This window comes from Schistocerca gregaria, chromosome 8, assembly GCF_023897955.1.
Source record: "Schistocerca gregaria isolate iqSchGreg1 chromosome 8, iqSchGreg1.2, whole genome shotgun sequence".
In the NCBI taxonomy this organism is placed as follows: Eukaryota; Metazoa; Arthropoda; class Insecta; order Orthoptera; family Acrididae; genus Schistocerca; species Schistocerca gregaria.
The window spans coordinates 504,663,896-504,685,694 of NC_064927.1; the positions used below are offsets into that span (position 1 = coordinate 504,663,896).

Here is a 21,799-nt window from a genome sequence, read left to right on the forward strand (position 1 = left end):
TCCATCTTCTGAGCAGTGTACGAATCCTGCGTCGAAAAAATTGTTCATCGTTTGAAGTGATCCACGAATCAATCCAATCTGACTTCTTCATGAGATCGGAAGTGTTGGTCAGCAAGGCCACACACCACTGATCTAAACAGGTGATAGTCAGAGGGAGCAATGTCTGTAAAATAAGGTGGGTGGGGTAGGACTTCTCATTGTAACATTTCCAAGTACATTTTGACCTCTTTTTGCAACATGAGGTCGGATGCTGTCAAACTGCAAAATCACTTTATCATGCCTCTCACTGTATTGCGGCCGTTTTGTCTTGATGCTCTGCTCAAATGCACTAATTGTATTTGATAACTAGCACCTGTGATTGTTTCACTTGGTTCTAACACCTCATAATACACGAGGCCGAGCTGGTCTGACCAAATGCAGAGCATGATCTTGGAGCCTTGAATATTCGGTTTGACCATCAATGTGGAAGCATGGCCGGGATTATCTTCACGATTTTTTGCGTTTAGGGTTATCGTAATGAAACCATTTTTCATTCCCTGTCACAATGCGAAGCAGAAATCCCTTCGGTTTTTGCCTCTGAAGCAACTTTTGACAAACACACAAACGCCATTCAATGTCTCTTGGTTTCAGGTCACGTGGGACCCAGGTTCCTTCTTTTTGAATCATGCCCATAGCCTTGAGACGTTTTGAAATGGCTTGCTGTGACACTCCCACTAATTGTGCCAATTCTTCGAGTTTGACGCAAGTCTTCACTAAACGATGTCTCCAATTTTGCATCTTTGAAAACATTCTCTCTTCCACCACTATGCAGGTCTACAACATTAAAATCAGCGTTCTTGAAGCATTGAAACAACTCTTAACATGTTCTTTCGCTAATAGCATCCTTACCATACGTACCTGAGAGCACTTTATGAGACTCAGCAGCTGTTTTCTTCATACTGAAAAAAAAAAAAACAGTAACATCTCCCGCAAATGACGAGAATTAGGCTCGTAAACTGACATTTTCAATCAAGAACAACTTTATGATGCAAACACAAATTGACTAATGTCTGAATGAGGTTATGTTGACTGAGGTCCAAGCTAACTGCCTGACATCTGCGACCCGATTCTTTCGACCGCTACTTACCGTTGTCGCCACCTATCGGCAAATGGCGGAAGCTAAGTTGTACACCTTGTACATTGTTGATATTGCTAAGTGGAGTTTCCACTGTTCCACAACATTGTGATTTATTGTGCAAAATGATCGATGGAACATGAAACTAATTAACTAACTGAATGAATGGATGAATGAAAAAATAATTGTCTTTACTTCCAAGGTATCTTACCACACTTCAGAGTATGCCAGATGCTCCCTTACGTTGGCAGTGTTCTGAATTCTGTCAGATGGCTGAGTATCCACAGGGTAATTTCTCTCTTTAAGGCTATCTTCATTATCATTATATAAATATGCATTAATGGAAAACCCAGAATTTAAAATAATATGTATATGAGGATATGGCATTACTTATGAACTAGAAGCAGTGCTGAGCAATGGACAGATCAGATGGTGTATCCACTGCCCATGTCACGTTCTCCTACTTCGGGAGTAATGACGTTACTTCATATACAAATCATATTCAACAAGTGTAGTTTAAGGGGGAAACCACATTAGGAGGTTTAAGAAAATCAGATTTTTTTATTGCATAAATGGTTAGCTTAACTATCCAAGAATACACTGTCAAAATTTCAAAGCGAAATTTGCATTCGTTTAGATTTTATGAACATAGAACCGAGCGCACATGGCACAAGCACAGGTCACATCCAGAAGAGAATGGGGACTCAGCTCCGAAACATTTGAAAAACTAAATAGCTTGGTGGAAAAGGCAAACTCAAAGTCATTAGTGAAAAAGCTCATCACTTATTATGGACTAGCGATTCAAAGACAGAGATAGTGTGCAAGACATGAAAAAAGCAATTATGGCGACATACTATCTTATGATTTCCACAGACGAAAATCCTCAACACAAGTTCTGCCCAGAGGGAGAAGACAGCTGGTATGAGTGGCAGAAACAAATAGCTCTTGGAATGGAAAATGAACCACACCCTACTCCATTGCACCCTGATGTGCAGAAGGAAATTCTTCCAATATATGAAAATTTATCAAGGGAAGAGTTACTGGAGAGATGTTTAGGTGGTCACACACAAAATGCGAATGAAAGTTTGAATTCCACTACTTGGTGATTAGCTCCTGAACACTTGCACTCCGGATTAAAAGTCACTGAAATGGCATCATATTTAGCAGCAGGGTTATTCAATGAAGGAAATTCATCCCTTCTGATGGTCATGAACAAGGCACGCAAAGCTTCAATCGCGTGAGCCAGCAGAATCAACATAGTTCATTGGAATCGCAGGAGGGTTGGAAAGCACTGTTGCAAGCACAAAGCGAAGCCTATGAGGAAGGAGGAGAATTACTATATGGTGCTGGAATCACAGATTAATCAATAAGCATTCTACATTACACTTCCTTGAATTTCTAGTTTCTGTGAATTTATTTTTCAAACGCATTTACCTCAAAATGACCTTTTTCACATTTGCATGCAGTCTAACTCAAAGGTACAGAACCAATCACTAGGAAAATTGGTAGTATTATTCTTTATAAAATTGCGAATTATATGAACCAATTTGTGAGATAGTATCATGATTTTAAGGTTTTTTCTTTGCATAATTAGAGTAAAAAAAATTGTGAAAATTTAAATAAATTGCTCCAACGCCTGCAAACTTTGTAATTGACATTTTCACCTGCATTGAGATCCATATTCTTAGAAAGTAAGTTATTAATGTAAAATCAAAAACTTTTTAAATGCAGATGAAAATCAGAATGGGTACACTGAATGCAACTGTAGAGCTATACTCACAACCTTCAGCGGAAATCACAGCGTACCTTTGTTATTTTTGGCTGAAATTATTCTATAAAATTCAGAACTGTTCGAAATATGAATGAAAATATGTCAAAATTTAATTAAATTCTAATTCATTCTTCAAACAAACAAACAAAAATCCAAAAAAATCTGTGTCAAACAGCCTCCTAACCTAACGTGGTCTCCCTCCCTTAACTCTTCATTCACAGAATCTCCAATTAAAGTAAGAATCATTTGCAACTAACAATTACATTAATTTCTTTCACCTGTGTGGCATACAAGGACAACAAATCATTTACTACCCGGTTCGATATCAAAGTGTACGAGGCAAATTAATTTAGCTCTAAAGTACTTAATTAGGCAACATTACAGTTTGGAAAACATAATTATCTTTCCTTTAATGAATAGTTTCTTATGACTCTGACAATGATGTACAGTCATTTGTTATTGGCACAATATACTCTCTCAAAAGGAATTTAATACTGAATAGAAAGGCTCAAAGATTTAAAACTTACCCTGAGTGGTGCACTCGTCCTCAGAGCCGAACAATGGAACAACGCCCTTGTCAACCTTTATGCCAGGAATGATGTTGCGTTGCTTTAGTAGCTCCACAAAAGGAGTTCCATCATCTGCCTTCTGATAAAGGGTTTCGTGGAAAAGGATGACACCAGAGATATTTTCACCCACAGAAGGATCCGCTGTGAAAAGCAGCTGCAGACAGACAAGAATGTGATTAAGAGATGAAGAAAAGCTGATTTTGCTTTAAATAAAACTATCAGCAAATAAGGTTAGAAGGAATGGATGGTAGACAGTAGCAAATTAAAGCTTTGAGTCAGTTTATAATGTGTGTTCAAAGCAGCCCAAGCCCATAAAATGCAAGTGTCTGATTTGAGAGCCATTTTGACAAATTCTTGTCAAGAATGATCAGTTTCTCTCAGCTTCTTTTCTGGTACATAAGTAATGGCCAGTGCCCATCAGTGTGAAAACAAATGTCACTAAAATATTAGTAGCTACTCACTACACAGAAAGTTACACCCACAGCTGCCTCATAATGGTATATAAGTCTAATACTAAATTTACTTCTTGTTTCCCACCTGCCAAATGTCAAGAGCTACACAAATTACAACGTAACGATACCCACACTGTACAAAAAATAAGGGTGTAGGATACACATGAGTCCACACTACAAGCACTGAACACCATAGAAGGAAACTGTACGTCATCAGGGAGTGTGCTATCTGGTGGTGTTGACAACACTTCACTATAACAGCAGGTAGTTTTAGAAAAGAGCTAAATCATGAACAGATAGTCTATTCAATTTCAACACACTGTCACTCTGTACTTTAAGCCACTTTTTTCCCCAATGCCTCAGGATAACGTGGCCTGGCCATGTGTCACCAGATCTTTGTGTCCTAAGTGGTTCCATGGTAGATAGACGGTTTAACAAAATAAGGTTTTTTAGGTGCATACAACCCTATGTAATTATCAGTGGACTGTTGAGCAGACTTCTGTGTCTGACAGACTGGATGGCAAGTGCCACACATCAGCTTTAGCTAACATGGTATGTACTATGCTTGCCCCTACACGTATTACTGACAAGCCAAATCTCCTTGTAATGGATGATCTGAAACATCTACGGATATGTGATTTGGACATAATGCACTCAATATAGCCAGAATTGCATAATACTTCCATAAAAGTTTGTTGTGCCTGCCACTGTTCCTTTCGTGATCTTCTGCATGCAGCACACTCCTCCTTGCTTTCCACTTTTTTTACCTTTTCACTGGTACAATAACCTCTTGACCGCTATCCTACTAAAGCTAAGTGTGTTCAAACAAATTTCAGGCTTGCAGCCAGTCGTCGTCCAATATTTCAACTGGGCATTCCAGGGATTCCAGGCAGGGTTCAATTTGGATAGTGTCCTGGGGAGTTGGATCATTAGGAGTGGGATCAGGATCATTTTTCTTCGTGGCAAAGTGATATTTCCAGCAGAGACTACGAGTGTAGGACAGTAAATCTTTGACAAGGGTAGTTTGGTTGAATCTGGGAGTGGGGCTGAAGGTGAGGCCTTTGGATAGGACTCCAAATCCCATGCCACTTTCCTAGACGTTGACCTCCATCTGTCCAATGGCCAGCTTCAAACATCCGTCCACATCAAACCCACCAACAAGCAACAGTACCTCCATTATGACAGCTGCCACCCATTCCATATCAAACGGTCCCTTCCCTACAGCCTAGGCCTTCGTGGCAAACGAATCTGCTCCAGTCCTGAATCCCTGAAGCATTACACCAAAAACCTGAAAACAGCTTTCGCATCACGCAACTACCCTCCCGACCTGGTACAGAAGCAAATAACCAGAGCCACTTCCTCATCCCCTCAAACCCAGAACCTCTCACAGAAGAACCCCAAAAGTGCCCCACTTGTGACAGGATACTTCCCGGGACTGGATCAGACCTTGAATGTGGCTCTCCAGCAGGGATACGACTTCCTAAAATCCTGCCCCGAAATGAGATCCATCCTTCATTAAATCCTCCCCACTCCACCAAGAGTGTCTTTCCGCCGTCCACCTAACCTTCGTAACCTCTTGGTTCATCCCTATGAAGTCCCCAAACCACCTTCCCTACCCTCTGGCTCCTACCCTTGTAACCGCCCCCAGTGCAAAACCTGTCCTATGCACCCTCCCACCACCATCTACTCCAGTCCTGTAACCCGGAAGGTGTACGCAATCAAAGGCAGAGCCACGTGTGAAAGCACACACGTGATTTACCAACTGACCTGCCTACACTGTGACGCTTTCTATGTGGGAATGACCAGCAACAAACTGTCCATTCGCATGAATGGACACAGGCAGACAGTGTTTGTTGGTAATGAGGATCACCCTGTGGTTAAATATGCCTTGGTGCACGGCTAGCACATCTTAGCACAGTGTTACACCGTCCGGTTTATCTGGATACTTCCCACCAACACCAACCTATCCTAACTCTGGAGATGGGAACTTGCCCTTCAATATATCCTCCCTTCTCGTTATCCACCAGGCCTCAATCTCCGCTAATTTCAAGTTGCTGCCACTCATACCTCACCTGTCATTCAACATCATCTTTGCCTCCACACTTCCGCCTCGACTGACATCTCTGCCCAAACTGTTTGCCTTTAAATATGTCTGCTTGTGTCTGTGTATATATGGATGGATATGTGTGTGCGCGCGCGAGTATAACCTATCCTTTTTTCCCTCTAAGGTAAGTCTTTCCGCTCCCGGGATTGGAATGACTCCTTACCCTCTCCCTTAAAACCCACATCTTTTCATCTTTCCTTTTCCTTCCCTCTTTCCTGACGTAGCAGCCGCCTGTTGCGAAAGCTAGAAATTTTGTGTGTGTGTGTGTGTGTGTGTGTGTGTGTGTGTGTGTGTGTGTGTGTGTGTGTGTGTGTGTTATTTTATTGTGCCTGTCTACCGGCACTTTCCCGCTTGGGAAGTCTTGTAATCTTTGTTTTTAATATATAAATAAAGAAGTAAAATAGATGTCAGGGTGGTGGGAAGAGGAGAGGACGGGAGAAGGGTGGGTGGCAACAGGGAGAGCAGGAAATGTTACGCATGGTGGGGCACCAGCACCAGCACCAGCACCAGCACCAGCACCATCACCAAAGCATACTGTCACCCTCACTACACTACACAGGGTATCCCACTCAAACCTCCCCGATTTCAAGGCATCAGAAGTGCCAAGTATAATTGCCAGAGTGCAGCACGGTTGTACGAAGTGAAAATGATGACTCCACAGCAGTGCACGCAAAGCATTAGTGTGGTTTGCAGAAACAAAATTGCCAATTACTGTGAAAATAAATTATCATCGTGTGTATGAATGTGATCCACCTGATGTGAAAACAATTAAGGAATTATGTAGGAAGTTTCTGGCAACATAAAGTGTTCTGAAACATTTTGGCGGTGCACATTACAGAGTTTCAGAAGAGACAGGGGGAGGACATCAGACAAACGTTTCTTAGAAGCCCACATAAGTCAATTTGTCAAGCACCTAGGCAACCTGATGTACCTGCATTGTTTAGTTCACCAGTGTTTTCGTATGTATTTTTATAAAGTGCAAATTCTGCAAAAATCTGACACCGAACGACAAACAGTGCTAACAACAATTTGCTGCGAATATGCTGCAGCATATTAACTGGATGCCAGCTTTCTGGAAAGATATTTATTCTTAGAGGAGGCAACCATTCATCTACCAGGAAGGGTTAATAGGCATAATGTTCGGATTTGGGGTTCGCAAAATCTGCACGTTGTCACTGAACATGTTTGTGATAGCCCTAAACTAAACGTCTGGTGCCAGCTAATGCATAACAGAATTGTTGGACCGTTGTTCTTTGCGGGAACCTGGACCAGTGTATCTGGAAATGTTGGAGTAGTTTGTGTACCCTAAGATAAATGATGTTGCGTTGCAAGTCTTGTTTCAACAAGATGCATTGGTCCGCCGCATTGGTCAAGGCTGTTCGCAAGTTCCTGGACAGAAAATTTTACAATCGTTGGATCGGACTCTGAGGACTACCACCATGTTCACCAGACATTATGGCACTTGATTTTTTCATGTGGGGATTTGTGAAGGACTGCATTTATGCGACCAAACAACAATAGAGGAAATGTTACAAAGAACTTGGCAAGAAATTGAAGAGAGACTCAATATTCTTCATGCTACAAATGGTTCACATGTCGAGGTGTATTGATGATAAATAAATAGATTCTTTGAGATGATCTACAATGTGGTGCATTTTTCATTGTCTTACCTACTGTGGTGATCTGTGCTAACAGAAGATGTGAAGGCGTACTCAACATGATCAGCAGATTTACAGCCATCAGCGTATAAAAAACAATGGCATCCTGAAACTCCCATAGGAGCATTCGGAACAAACAATTGAACACCATTGGAGCAAAGGAGGCTTTGAGGCACCTGGAGAACATGGGAAGAGGACAAGGAGGGGAGAAAGAATTCATGGCAGAGAGACGCCAGGCAGAGCCCAACTGGTAAACCCGCCCAAGGGCGGGCGGCAGGCGGGCGATGGCCCGAAGCCACAATAAGAATAGTGTCAGAGGGGTGAGCAGGAGAAGAGAGAGAGTGATGACATAGGAAACCAGGAGCTGGGACAACCTAATCAAAAGGGAAGGAATCCCAGCATCGACTAGTAGACTATTGACATGGCTAGTGCGAAAGGCATCGATGGCTAAACAGACACCATGATGGTGTCCACGAAGAGCTGCATGGAAGGGGCAGCTGATCCATAAACTTGACAACCACAGTCCAGCTGAGACAGAACTAATGCTTAGTAAAGGCGGAGAAGGGTCAAATGATCCGCACTCCAAGAGGTATGGGCAGTGAAGCAAAGAACACTCAGTTTACGCAAACAGCCAACATTAGATGACATAAGGAGCAACCAAGTAAGATCATTGTCGAAAAGAAGACCCAAGAAACAGAACTAGGGAACCATGGTCAGGCAGTGGGCATCAAGGTAGGGGTCCGGATCAGGATGGGCCTTAGTATGGTGACAATAAGGCACCATCCCAGACTTAAAGGGAGAGAACTGAAAACTGTTTGAGAGTTTACATGTGCAAGCCCACCAGATAGCACCCTAGTGCAGTCATTCCACAGACACCACCAAGTGGGACCGATCCAAAATAGAGAAATCGTTCACATACAGACTAGGGGTGACCAACAGTGGCCACAAGTCCATTAATAGTGATTAGAAAAAAAAAGGACACTTAATATGGAGCCCTGTGGAATGCCATTCTCCAGGGCCCGCGGAGAGATGAGAACAATGCCAACCCAGGCTCCCCTCCACTGAGAGGGGAAAATGCCTTGGAGCCAAATATGATTGAACACCTGGAAGATATACTGGCATTTAGAGGACTGAGGTACTGAAGCAATTGGTAATGGCTGGGATCAGGGCCAAGAGCTGAATTGTGGGAAAAAGAGAGGAGTAGAAGAAGCTCCCATTCACTGTAGGATTCTGCCTGGCACGGGGTAAAACGTAAGCGAGAAGCTTCAGCCTGCTGTTTCCAGAAGAGGAAGGCAGCTGGATAAGAGCCTGATGCCAATGCAATCACAAAATTGGTAGCAAAGTGTTACACAAGAGCTGACGGATCTGTACAAAGGCAATTTGGAAGGGCAAGGCTCGGAATGGGAGACTGCCACTTTGTCGTGAAGACATTTAAAGGTAATAAGAGGAGGAAGGGTGTCACTTAAGATGTTGCAAGGCACGACGACTACCACAGATAGCAATGGCAATGGTCACGCTCCAGCACGGAATTGGCGAACAGGAAACAGGCCCGTCAAGTGGGGAACAGCAATGCCTGCAGCACGGATTATCTTATCAGACAGATCACTGACAACATCAATAAAACCTGACAAAGAAGGTGGAAACATGACCTGGGAGGTATATAGAGGCCAACAAGCATGACGGAAAGCCCAGTAGGGTAACACGGTCAGTGAATGGCAGGAAGGGAATGAGAGAATCAATGGGAAGTGGTCAATATCAGAGAGATCATCGTGTGGCAACCAGTGTATGGAAGGAGGAAGGGGAGGGGAAGGGAGCGAAAGATCAATGGCAGAAAAAGTACCAAATGTGGCACTAAAATGAGTACGGAAACCATTATTAGGAAGGCACAGTCGTGATCTGGATGAAATTGGTTAATGAGGAACCTGCCAACTATATGAAGAAGGACTGCACCACAAAGTGTGAAGAGCATTAAAATCTCCAAGGAGGAAGAAGGGAGACATCACCGGAAGCCCTCAAAGCTCTGACCCAGTTCCAACAAAGTGCAGCACAGAACCCACGAAGGGTCGGTAAGTGAGCATCAATAAAACGAGATTCCTGGAGGATGAAAAAAGCCGCCAAGTAAAAGGTAAGTCTGGGAGGTGACCAATATTAATTGTAGTTTCACTGAATAATCCCAGAAGAGGTATCCAAGTAGGAGGCAAATACGCTGGAGCCGATAATGCCACCGGGTCACAATCCGTCACCAACTGCATCGAGGTCACACCTTTACATATGATGGCAGGCTCAGGTTGTAGAGGACAAATGGCACCTCCACGGACACCTGGCGAGCCTTGTCCTGGGACTTATGTTTCTTTTTCTTCTCATTCATAGATTGAGGAGGGCAGGGCACAGAGGATGGGCAGGCTTCTGCAAGATCTGGAACGGGAAGAGAACAGGTGACCTTGGGGTGCACAGACTGTGGTCCCCCTGTCAAAGTTGTGGTAGCAGGCCTCTGGGCTGAGAGACACTGGGGGGGACAGGTCCCGAGAGGTAGTCTCACCACCAGCGAGCGCTGAATGGGTGCGCTTCTTCGGCCATGGAGGGGTAGCAGCACCTGGAGGGGAAGGCATGGGAACCACAGGGGAGAGGAGAAGGGAACAGGACTGGGGTAATCAAACTGGGAGGAGGGGGAAAGGACATAACAGTGCCAAAAATAGAAGTCACTGACACAGAATGAAGTGAGTCAAATATCTGACAAGCCTCTGTGCAAGATAAACGATACAGAAACTTATACTTTTGTAACTTTGTTTCTTTCTTACAAGCCAGGCAATCTGGTAAGCATTGAGATTGCTAATTGTGACAATTTACACACACGGATGGCAGTACAGAAGAGCTCCGCTCATGGAGCAGGTGTCCATTCACCACACAGTGTGCCCACTGTACAATGGGAAGATGAGCCTGAAACGCAAGCACCGAAAGCATCTCATGGGTGATGGGACATATGGCTTCACATCACACCAATAACACATAACCAACCTTGACCTTCGAAGGGTATCTCCCTCAAAAGCTAAAATACAGGCTCCAGTATCAGTGCAGTTGTACTTAAGACCTTTCAGCACACGTTGAACTAAATGAACGCCCCGTCATTCCAGATTGGCCCCGAGTTCTTATCGGTTTGAAGGATGAGGTCCCTATGAAAAATGACTCAAAGACTGGTGAGATGTAATGGACACCAGGATGTCACCAATATGATCACAAGCACAAAGAGCTGCAGATTGGGTAATAGAACACCTTTTGATCAACAGGGAACCCAACCACATCCTACTGAGAGATTGTCTATGATATTTTCCACAAAAAGTAACAGCTTTGTGGTCGTGAATGTGCCCCGTCTGTTCTAGGACAGACCAGGTAGCTAGGAAAATATTTCAACCCAAGCCAGACATGGCGAGCATTGCTGAGAGTTCCAGTGCTCCAGAATGACAAGCAACCACTCCTTGGCATATGTGGTGAGGCAACAGCTCTAGTATCAGAAATGTGATTCCTGTTTTGTCACAGGGCTCAGCCAGATGGGTACATAACAGTCCAACCACACGACTGGCTACACATGCTGGTGACCTAGCGGGGCAGAGGGGACTACGGTGGGGAAGGGACTGGGAGAGGAATCCACACCACGGACACTAGGAAGGGAGCTCTTCCCCACACGACTCACAATAAAAACAGAAAATTTATAAGTGCAGGTCAAATCCCAAATGGGACCAAAAGTACCAAAAAGCAAGGATGAAAGAGAAAAGGCAAGGGGATCAAAAGTGCAAGACAGTAAATCAGATGAATAGCCAGGTAAAGATAAGTAAGAACACCGAGAGGGAGGGGGCGGCAGAGGAGGAGGGGGGGCGGCAGAGGAGGAGGAGGGGGCGGCAGAGGAGGAGGAGGGGGCGGCAGAGGAGGAGGAGGGGGCGGCAGAGGAGGAGGAGGGGGCGGCAGAGGAGGAGGAGGGGGCGGCAGAGGAGGAGGAGGGGGCGGCAGAGGAGGAGGAGGGGGCGGCAGAGGAGGAGGAGGGGGCGGCAGAGGAGGAGGAGGAGGCGGCAGAGGAGGAGGAGGGGGCGGCAGAGGAGGAGGAGGGGGCGGCAGAGGAGGAGGGGGCGGCAGAGGAGGAGGGGGCGGCAGAGGAGGAGTGAGGATGGGAAGGGAGGGGCACAGGGAAGGAAATACAGCCCAGGAAGGAAGAATAGGATGCAATAGCTTTGGGGCCCGTGGACGCCTTGTGCAAACTCGCGAAAGAACCTCAAGCCCCCTGTGGGGTTCAGTATTTAGTGTACGGATTAGGGATACTTTCTAAAATGTACCCTCCTTCCATTTTTCAATGAGACATGAGACGTCACCTGTGTTCTAACATTGCTTGCTATAGGTCCATCGAGAGTAAGGCATGACAAACTTTAGTCAGCTGGATGTGACTATTGCCCAACAACACACCTAATGGCCTAGATGGTTTTCATTAGCATTAAAGGCTCGATTGCAATGCTACAAGTTATGGAAGTCAATTAAAACAATACAACAACCACCTTAAATATCCGAGCGACATCATCAAATGGTGCAAACAACCAAAGTGAAAAGAGTTAAAGAGTTCCAATAATACATCCGAAGATTTATGACTAAGGCGGATGTGGGAAAAAACACTATTGAAGGGGGACAATCTATTAAAAATACAATTTACAGGAAAACTAAGGTTTTCATGTTTGTCTGTCAAAGGTTTATAGAAAGAAAATAATCACACATAAATGGAAGAACGGAAGGCAGAATAGCCTTAAACACAGTTAAAAAGAATCAAAGAAGAAAGAACAACAGGTTTACAACAGTATCATGGCAATGCTACCAAACCAGGAAGGCCTGGGATTTGATCAGTTAAAAACATGTTTTCTGAAAACATCAAAATCATCTCACATGAATCTTTATACCATTTCACTGTCAACATGACTTTTACTCAAAGTAAAATTTTGGACTTCTGTAGTTATTATTTAACTGATAAGGTGCCACGTACCAAATCAAAGTTGTAGCCAATAGCTACATATCTTCTTCAGCCCAAGTTTCAGAACACACTTCAGCTCTCATCACTATGCGGCCTTTCTAATTATTATTTATTATTATTGTTAATTCCCCATTAAGGAGAGCGTTAAAACACAATATTCACAATGACAATATGGTACATAAATTGGTACATTTCAAATTCATTGCACTTTTTTCTGTCTCTCTTTTCTCTTCCCAAAAACCTCTCATAAATTCACTGTGTTTCTTCTTCCTCTCTGCTGTCCACTTCTTTCCTGATTTCTTCTCTTTTGGTGTTTCTTCGAATTTCTGTTTGTTGGTTTTTTCTCTGTATTTTCCTCTGTTTGATATTTCTTCTGTGGAGATGTTTAGATTTTTGAGGTCTTCCATGGTTTCCTTTACCCACTTAGTTTTCACCTTATTCGTCACCACTATGTTAAAAATCATCTTGGTCAGCCTATTTTCATTCATCCTATGAATGAGCCCATAAAATTTTGCCCTTCTTTTTCTGATATTGTCTGTAATTGTCTCTACCTGTTTGTACAATTCCTTTGTTGGTCTCTTTATCCAGATCCCCCGTCTCTGAACTGGCATATAGATCTTTCTCAGAATTTTCCTCTCTTGCTTTTCCATTTCCTTGATTTTAGTTCTTCCTCCGATTACTGTTGTTTCTGAGGCACACAAGGCCTCAGGTAAGACTACTGTTTTGTAATGTCTTAATTTGGCATTGACGGAAATATTTATTTTATTGTAATGGTTCCATGTAAGTCTGTATGCTTTTTGTAGTTTTGTAACCGTTTCTTCATTGGCTGTTGAATTCAGTCCTGTTTTCGGTATAACCTCTCCCAGGTATTTGAAACATTCTACTTATGTTATCTTTTCGTATTTTGCTATCAATGGGCTTCTGTCTGTAGATTTTGTGTCCACGTACTGGGTTTTTTCATATGATATTTGTAGTCCTGTTCTGGCTGTGATTTCATGCAGTATCTCTAGGGCTTCTCTGGCTTCTTTTCTGTCATTTGTAATGATGGCTATATCGTCGGCAAAGGCCAGACATTTTATCTTGACGGTTCTATTTTTCTCTCTCCCCATCTTTACCCCATTGACTCCTTTGTCCCAAGTCCTGATTATTTTCTCTAAAACAGCGTTAAATAAAATGGGTGACAGGCTATCTCCCTGTCTCACTCCTGTTTTGATTTCGAAAGATTCTGAGATCTCGCCCATGAACTTCACTTTTGACTTTGTATTTTGTTAATGTTTCCTGAATTAGTTTTCTGGTCTTATTGTCTACCTTCATTTCTTCTAGTGTATTAAAAAGTGTTTCTCTGTCTATGGAATCTTAAGCCTTCTTGAAATCAAATGCTACTATGGTGTTTCTGGACTTTCTAGTTGTTAATAATGTTCTCAGACACCAGATCTGCTCACTGCATGATCTTCCCTTCCTGAACCCTCCTTGGTAGTCTCCGATCTGTGGATCTATCTGAGGTTATAGGTGATTTAACAGGCCTTTTGATATAATTTTGTATGCCACCGGCAGTAACAAAATTCCTCTATAGTTATTATGGTCTGTTTTGTCTCCTTTCTTGTGGAGGGGGTGTATTAGGGCTGACTTCCATTCTTCTGGTATCTTTTCTGTTTCCCAGATGTTTTTGATTATTGTTGTTGTTGTCGTCGTCATCTTCAGTCCTGAGACTGGTTTGATGCAGCTCTCCATGTCCTCTGCAACCTTCTTCATCTCCCAGTACCTACTGCAACCTACATCCTTCTGAAATCCTTCTGTTTTTGATTATACTATGAATTTTGGGTGTAATGTTTTCATGGTCTAATTTCCAGATTTCTGCAATCAGTCCATCTTCACCTGGTGTTCTGTTATTTTTCAATGATTTTATTATTTTCACGATTTATTTCTTCATATGTTGGGGGTTCGGAGCCCCGGTTGGGTTCTGGTTTTGTAAACTATAATCTCTGTTTTGGTTTATCACAGTTAAGCAACGTGTCAAAGTATCTGACTAATATTTCACAGTTTTTCTTCGGATTTGTCTCCAGTCTTCCATCTTGTCTTTTGAAGCATAAGCTTGGTGGCTGATATCCTGTCATATTTTCTCAGAATACACTGTAAAAATTTCGTGTTGTTGTTTCTGGTGAAGTCTTCTTCTATCTCCTTAAACCTGTTGTTTTCGTAACCTCTTTTTTCTCTTCGGATTATTTTTGATGTGTTTTTCTGTATCCTGTTGAAGTCCTCCCATTTTTATTGTGTTTTATGGCTGTTAAATTTTTTCCAGGCTTGTATTCTGTCTTCCATGGCCTTGTTGCACGTCATATTCCACCATCGGTGTTTCCTTTTTCTCGGTGGCTGCCCCAATTTTATCAGTTCTTTTATTTTATCTGACAGTTCTGTCCAGTTGTTGCTATTGATTTTCGTAAGTTCTTCTATTATTTCTTTCTTGTTTATTTGTAGGTACTCTTGATCTGTTCTGAAAGGTCTGTTGGTTTTCTTGATTTGTCTATTGGGTATAAATTTTACTTTAATTTGGAGAAGGTGGTGATCAGATTCGAAAACTCCTTTCCTTGTTCTTACGTTCATTATTTCTCTGGTGTTTTTTGTGGATATTGCTACGTGGTCTATCCGAAATTCTCCTAGAGCATGGTTGGGGGATTTCCACATTACAAGTTTTCTGTGTGGTTTCTGGAACTGCGTTGACATGATTTTCAGATCAAAATTTCTGCAGAAGTTTATCAAGTTCTCTCCATTTTTGTTTGTTCTCATGTGGGCCGTGTTTTCCCTGTCATGCCTCTGAATTTTCTTTCCTTGCCTAACTGGGCATTGAAGTCTCCTAGTAACACTTTTATGTGATTCTTGGGGACTTTGCTGGTAGTTTCTTCCAGATCTTCCCAGAATTCCTCTATCATCTCTGGGTTCTTTTTGTTATAATTGTTTGGGGAGGCATGTCCATTGACTAATGTATAGGCTTTGTTTCCAGATCTTATTGTGAGTGTCGACATTTTTTCTGATTTTGAGGCGAAATCTATTACGGAGTGCAGTATCGATTTCTGTACTACAAAAACCAGTTCCAAAGAGTTTGAGATTTCTTCCTGGGATGGTTATGGCTGGTTTCTCCTTATATATTCTGTAATTTTCAGAATCAAAGTGGTTCTCATCTGCAAATCTTGTTTCCTGTATTGCAATAACTTTGATGTTGTATTTATCCATGGCGTTTGTTAATTGTTTCAGTTTACCTGGCCTCAGTAGTGTGTTGGTGTTGAGTGTTCCCATGTAAAATACTTTCTTCATCTTGAGGGTTTTTGAGAGGCTCCGATTCTTCTCTTTATGACATGCCTGATCCCCTGGAATCCAACGATCAGGTCTATTACCCCGTCTTACTGACTGGGGCCCAGGGTAGTGGATTCTTTCCTGTTGTTCTGTCATGATTATTGGTTTGTGTTGAGGTATTGGTGGTGAAATCATGAAGGATCTCACAATTTCGACTGGAGTTTTGAGTTCCAGAAGATTAACTTACAGCCGAGCTCACAGAGCCAACAGACGCTGATCAGAGTACCGGTGGCTGCCACGCAGACGTGTCTGGATTTTGAGGCTTTGCATGTAACCTTATGCAGGGGCCCTAACAGGGTGCTACCATCCGGAGCCAGATGGACCCAGTAATTTTTTTTTAAGGTGTTACTCCTCCCCCTCCTTCTTCCTCATCACTTGCGAGATGAGGCCCAGGGCTTGGGACCGGCAGTGCTTCATTCAAATATCTGATGATTTAAGGGAACAAGAAGTGACCACTATAAATATTGTGACATTCTGTTTAGCATCTGAACTTATGGGAAAGAAGGTCCAAATCTTAGAAGTATTAGGAGCAGTTTCACAGTAAAAAACACATATGATCATCTACCGATAATTAAAATCTCTGAGAAGCAGTGTGGCATGTAAGAGACGTTTATCTTAACTGCAGAAGTCAAAGAATGTAACCCAAAATTTGAGAACATTTTAATGACAGCTATAAAAGATGAAAGTGACATCAGGAGGAAGTTTCGAACATGCCTTGGAGAAGTTTTGTCTGGGGGGGGGGGGGCGCTTGTAACCCAATACATGTCAATACAGTAGGAAATATATCAGAAGTAATGAGAAAAAGAATACTGGAATTTTTTGGATATTTATACAAATGAAAGAGAGTAGATTAACCAAAAAGGCCTTCAAATGTTTGTGGAATAAGACGTCAATATGGATCCACGAATCAATAAACCGGACAAGTGCAAGTGGGAGTCATGTTCTGAGGGTTCCGTAAAAATTCAATTACATATACAGATAATAATACTAATTTCATGTGGCTCAATGGCCTGGAGCAAGTCTTTCTACTGGACCACCACTTTGACAGCTTTAGTGTCTCCTACCCACCCAAGTTATCCAACTGGATATAGGGGACCTACTGTTTAACGTGGAATCCAAATCCCGTGCCATTTCTGGTGTCATCTCACACTGTTGGCAGCTGAAGGCTAGGTAAAAACAAAGACTGAAAAGTTCATAGTTCAACCAAGAATTGATCCTGCACCCTCTCTGCTTCCTGGCACACACTTGACTGCTACACCATCAGGCCAGAAGTGTGTAAATTTTTCACCTATAGGTTTCGATGATACTTTGCAAAAACCAGTGTATGTGACATATGGTTGTATCTTTTGATTGTACTGACTTACAAGCTTTACTCTAGCAGGGAACTGTAGACTACAGTATGTGACAAATTTCAGTTTCACACCTATGCCTGTTCCTCACAACAACAAAAAAAGATCTTAACGGTCGAACAGACAGACAATTTGATCCTTTAAGGGGAGCCGGAGGTGCATATGCTGCCCATGTTAAAATCACTAAGTTTGAGGAACATTTATGAATGAAACACCAAATAGAAAAATTTGAATTTTTTTTTTTACATATAGAGTGGTTTAGTATTGCAGTTATGACAGAGGGATTTTGGAGTATCTTTTCTAGTTTCTTTCCAAATTTTTTTTATTAATGACCCAAATTTTTTTTACAAGTAATTGCTTTATAATTAAACTGAAATGAAACTACTGAACATATTGACAAATGGCTGTGTTACAATGTAAGTTTGACCACTAGGAGTGCTGTATAAAAATTTCACCTCTCTAGCTTGAGTGGATTTTGAGAAAATGTTCCTTACATTCGAAAAATTCTAATTTACGGGAAATGGCTATCAAAGTTTCTCAATACATTCCTGCACTATAGTATGGATTATCAGGATCGTCTTCCTCATCCTCCAAAAGCTTCCTCTTCTGTGTTCTTTTCTGGCCTGTTGTTCCATCATACTTCATATGCCTTTCTCTTCTTTCTGCTTCTCTTATCCTTTCTCTGTCAATATTTCTTAGTGGTCGTACAGTGTTCACCCCAGCTGTAAACCCTAATGCCTGCACACTTGACACTGTTCCCTTGGTTGTAGGTTGCTATTGCATCATAAATGCCGAAGTGCAGTGTTTTTATGCTTACAAACACTCTTTTAGGAATCACTTTCCAAATCAAATTGTTTACGCTCTCATTAGGATTCTGCGTCTTTCTGTGTAGACATTTGTGTAACAATTCTGGCTGTGCTAAGTCATGAAATTTGGTTTTATTGCATTTATCACAGCCGCTGGCAAACCGTGTTTGTGATCATAGTCCTTTTTTGCATTATATTTGCACCAGGAATCTTTTGGGCACAGACTGTGTTGAGGGTATTCATTGGAAGAGGCAGTATGAAGGAACAATGCCCACACTGCTTTTCGCATGTCACTAACATTACTAGTATTTTGCCTTATACCATACCCATAGTATCTCTGTAGACGTTCAATCACCTCACCAGTAAGCCTGCCTCTCCCTCCTATTGTCTTTCCATCACTGAGCTTACTTGAACCCAAAGTTCACTTGAGCCTTCGAAGCCGTGCACCCATACGCTTTTGCACATGCCCAATGCATTCCAACTTTTCAACTACAAATTCATTTCCATATGGTTTAAGTTCATCTATAGTCTTGAAACCTTTGGAGTGACCATCCCCAAGGCAGTATTTGTACCTAATGTTGTATCTGGGAACTGAACGTTCAAAAATTTGTTTCACTCCATCCACTTCCATTGCTCCACTTGATCCACTAAAATTTGCCTCACAGGTTCCACTGTGCTCTCCTTTGATTTTATTTTTGCACCTACAATGTTTTGATAATACTGCAACATCTATCACTTTTGCACTATCACCACAAGTAGCAGTTACAACCCCATTCAGGGATTTATGAGCCCTCTTTTGCCAGGAACCATCTAATGCCACTACCTAATCCCTAGAACCACTGTTTCTTTCAGCAGATTCCTCCACTGCTTCCTTCATGGTTTTCAAAGCCACATCTTCAACAGAGGATCCTACCAGTTCACAATAGTACCCAAATTTGCTTGGAGGTGATGGCAAGTTCATAACACCACAAAACAGTTTACCAGCAGCAGACCCTTTTCCAATGGATCGAAGACGATACACAAGTCGAACATTCACATCAAACACTCTAGATCGTCCATTTTCACCAAAGAGACTGGCATGTGAATTGTAGAAAGTCACTTGATACTTGCAACATGCACAGATTATCTTCATCTCACAAGCTAAACCAAAGTGCTTTGTTATCTCTAGTCCCACTCCTACACTTGAACACATTTTGCACAGAACACTTTCTTTCGACACAGAAGATAATAATCCAATATTCAGTACTTCGTTAATATCATCACTGTCACTAGCATATTCATGAAATCTGTCACTTCCACCAGTCAGCTTCTTGCTAGAAGATGTCACAGGGCTATGGCCGGCCATGTGTTGCTTTGCAGAAGAACGCACTGTTTCAGTAATTGTAGTATCGCAACTTGATATTAGTCTTAATTTTCTTTTCCCTACGTTCTTCCTCTTCTTATATACATGGTTACTAAAATGTGGCATCATAACCAGAAAAACGCTTTACACAAGAAGTATAATACTACCAACAACGGGCGCAACACTGAACTAATTCGAAACGGTAAACATGAAAGAGACGATGTTCCGCACTCTTAGCGCTTCATTTGTCACAGAAAACAATGTAGTCAACCCTTGCACACTCGCTGTATGCGTAACGTAAGGCGCTGTATGCGTAACAGGCCGAGAAAATCCCAAGCAGTTCGCCAGGAAGTCACAAGAGGGTGTTAGATGCATTCAGTGGCCGCCCATTTCCTCTGCAGGTGTGGGGGAAAATGGTAATAACTCTACTTCTAGGGCAAGTAGAACAATAATTCAAAGTTTACATTAAAGAGAAATTAATTTTCGGTAGGGGGGAAAAAATCTTAGTTTTTTTTGGATTTGACTACCTCCGGCTCCCCTTAAGGGTTCCATTTTTACCAACTGAGGTACAGAGTCCTAAAAAGAATTTAGGGGAAAAAATTATATATCAGCTGAAGAAACAACTTGTAAAGGTTTAGGGAAAAAATCATTCAATATGGAAGAATTCCAAGCCAGAAGAGTGAAAACTGGTATGAAGTGATCAGAAGGAAGAAGAAAAACACAATGAACAGATAAAGGGTTACTTGAAAGAAGGGAGGGGGGGGGGGGGGGGGGGGGGGGAGGTGTCTGCGATTCTATCAAAGTTTCTATTAAGCATATTGAAAAGTACACAGTGCAAATCCCTGGCACAGAAGTGCGGCCATTGACATGGCTTAAAGTACACATGATGAACAGATCTGATTGACATTTAAGAATAATCAGCCTGTTACAACAGATGATTTTAGCAGATGATTTGACTATGTTAAGGATATGTTCTGCAGAAAATTTCACAAATTGTTTCAGTAATTATAGCATAATGGTTTAATTTGTGTGGACATAGTTAGTTAGTTACTTGGTTGCATGATCCATTGATCACTCCCACGGTACAGTAGCCGTTATGATGTGGAATGTGTCAAGTGCGGAAGAAATGCACATATGAAAAAAAAAAAAAAAAAAAAAAAATTGCTGTAAATTACCAAACGGGAAAGCGCTGGTAGATAGACACAACAACAACAACCCCCCCCCCCCACACACACACACTGCAAGCTTTCGCAACCCAAGGTTGCTTCATCAGGAAAGACTAAAGGATGTGGGTTGTAAAGGAGAGGGTAAGAAGTCATTCCCATCCCAGGAGCAGAAAGACTTACCTTAGGGGGGGAAAAAGGACTTACACCTAAGGTAAGTTTTCCCCCCTAAGGTAAGTCTTTCTGCTCCCGGGATGGGAATGACTTATTACCCTATCCCTTACAACCCACATCCTTTCATCTTTCCCTCTCCTTCCCTCTTTCCTGATGAAGCAAACCGTTGGTTGCGAAAGCTTGAAATGTGTGTGTGTGTGTGTGTGTGTGTGTGTGTGTGTGTGTGTATGTGTGTGTGTGTGTGTGTTTTTATTGTGTCTATCTACCAGCACTTTCCCGTTTGGTAAGTTACAGCATCTTTGTTTTTTATATATATTTTCTCCACGTGGAATTTTTCCCTAAAGATTAATATTTCTATTACTTACCCCATTCCTTTAAATGGCACAAAATGCTTATACTATATTTATAGATTTATTTATTCCTGTTCAAGAATTCATCTATGGTATAGAAGGAGTCATCAAGGAGATATGATTTCAATTTATTTTTGAAGCTATTACTGCTGTCTGTCAGACACCTTATTTCATCTGGTAATTTGTCAAAACTTTTAATAGCAGCATATTTTACTCCTTTCTGTGCCAAAGATAGGTTGAGCAAAGGATAGTGTAAGTCTTTCTTTTTTCCGGTAGTATAATCATGAATTTCACTGTTTTTAAACTGGTCCATGCTGTTGAGAACAAATTTCATTAGTGAGTAGATGTATTGTCAGGGTGTTTTAAGAATCCCCAATCTTTTAAAAAGATGCCTGCAAGAGGTGTGACTATGAACCCCACACATTATCCTAACTACTTTCTTTTGAGCAGTGAATACATTTTGCCTAAGTGTTGACTTACCCCAGAATATTATTTCATATGACATCAGAGAGTGAAAGTCTGCAAAGTATGTTAGCTTACTAATTTCTATATCCTCAAAATTGGCAATTATTCTGATCGCAAAAGTTGCTGAACCTA

General features: G+C 41.9%; 1 protein-coding gene and 1 long non-coding RNA gene across 17 annotated transcripts in view; one reads left to right on the forward strand and one right to left on the reverse strand.

The window, feature by feature from the left end:
- The window catches only part of LOC126285003 (fructose-bisphosphate aldolase-like), a 152,118-nt gene that overhangs the window by 29,131 nt on the left and 101,188 nt on the right, over positions 1-21,799 (reverse strand). For all 16 annotated transcript variants that reach the window (XM_049984314.1, XM_049984309.1, XM_049984313.1 and 13 more), the window contains one exon: positions 3,413-3,608. In XM_049984314.1, coding sequence (XP_049840271.1) covers positions 3,413-3,608 — 196 coding nt within the window. The remainder of the gene's footprint in view (positions 1-3,412; positions 3,609-21,799) is intronic.
- LOC126285008 (uncharacterized) lies at positions 11,809-20,368 on the forward strand. The gene is made up of 2 exons (XR_007551593.1): positions 11,809-15,168; positions 15,584-20,368. It is a non-coding gene; the product is annotated as an uncharacterized LOC126285008 (long non-coding RNA).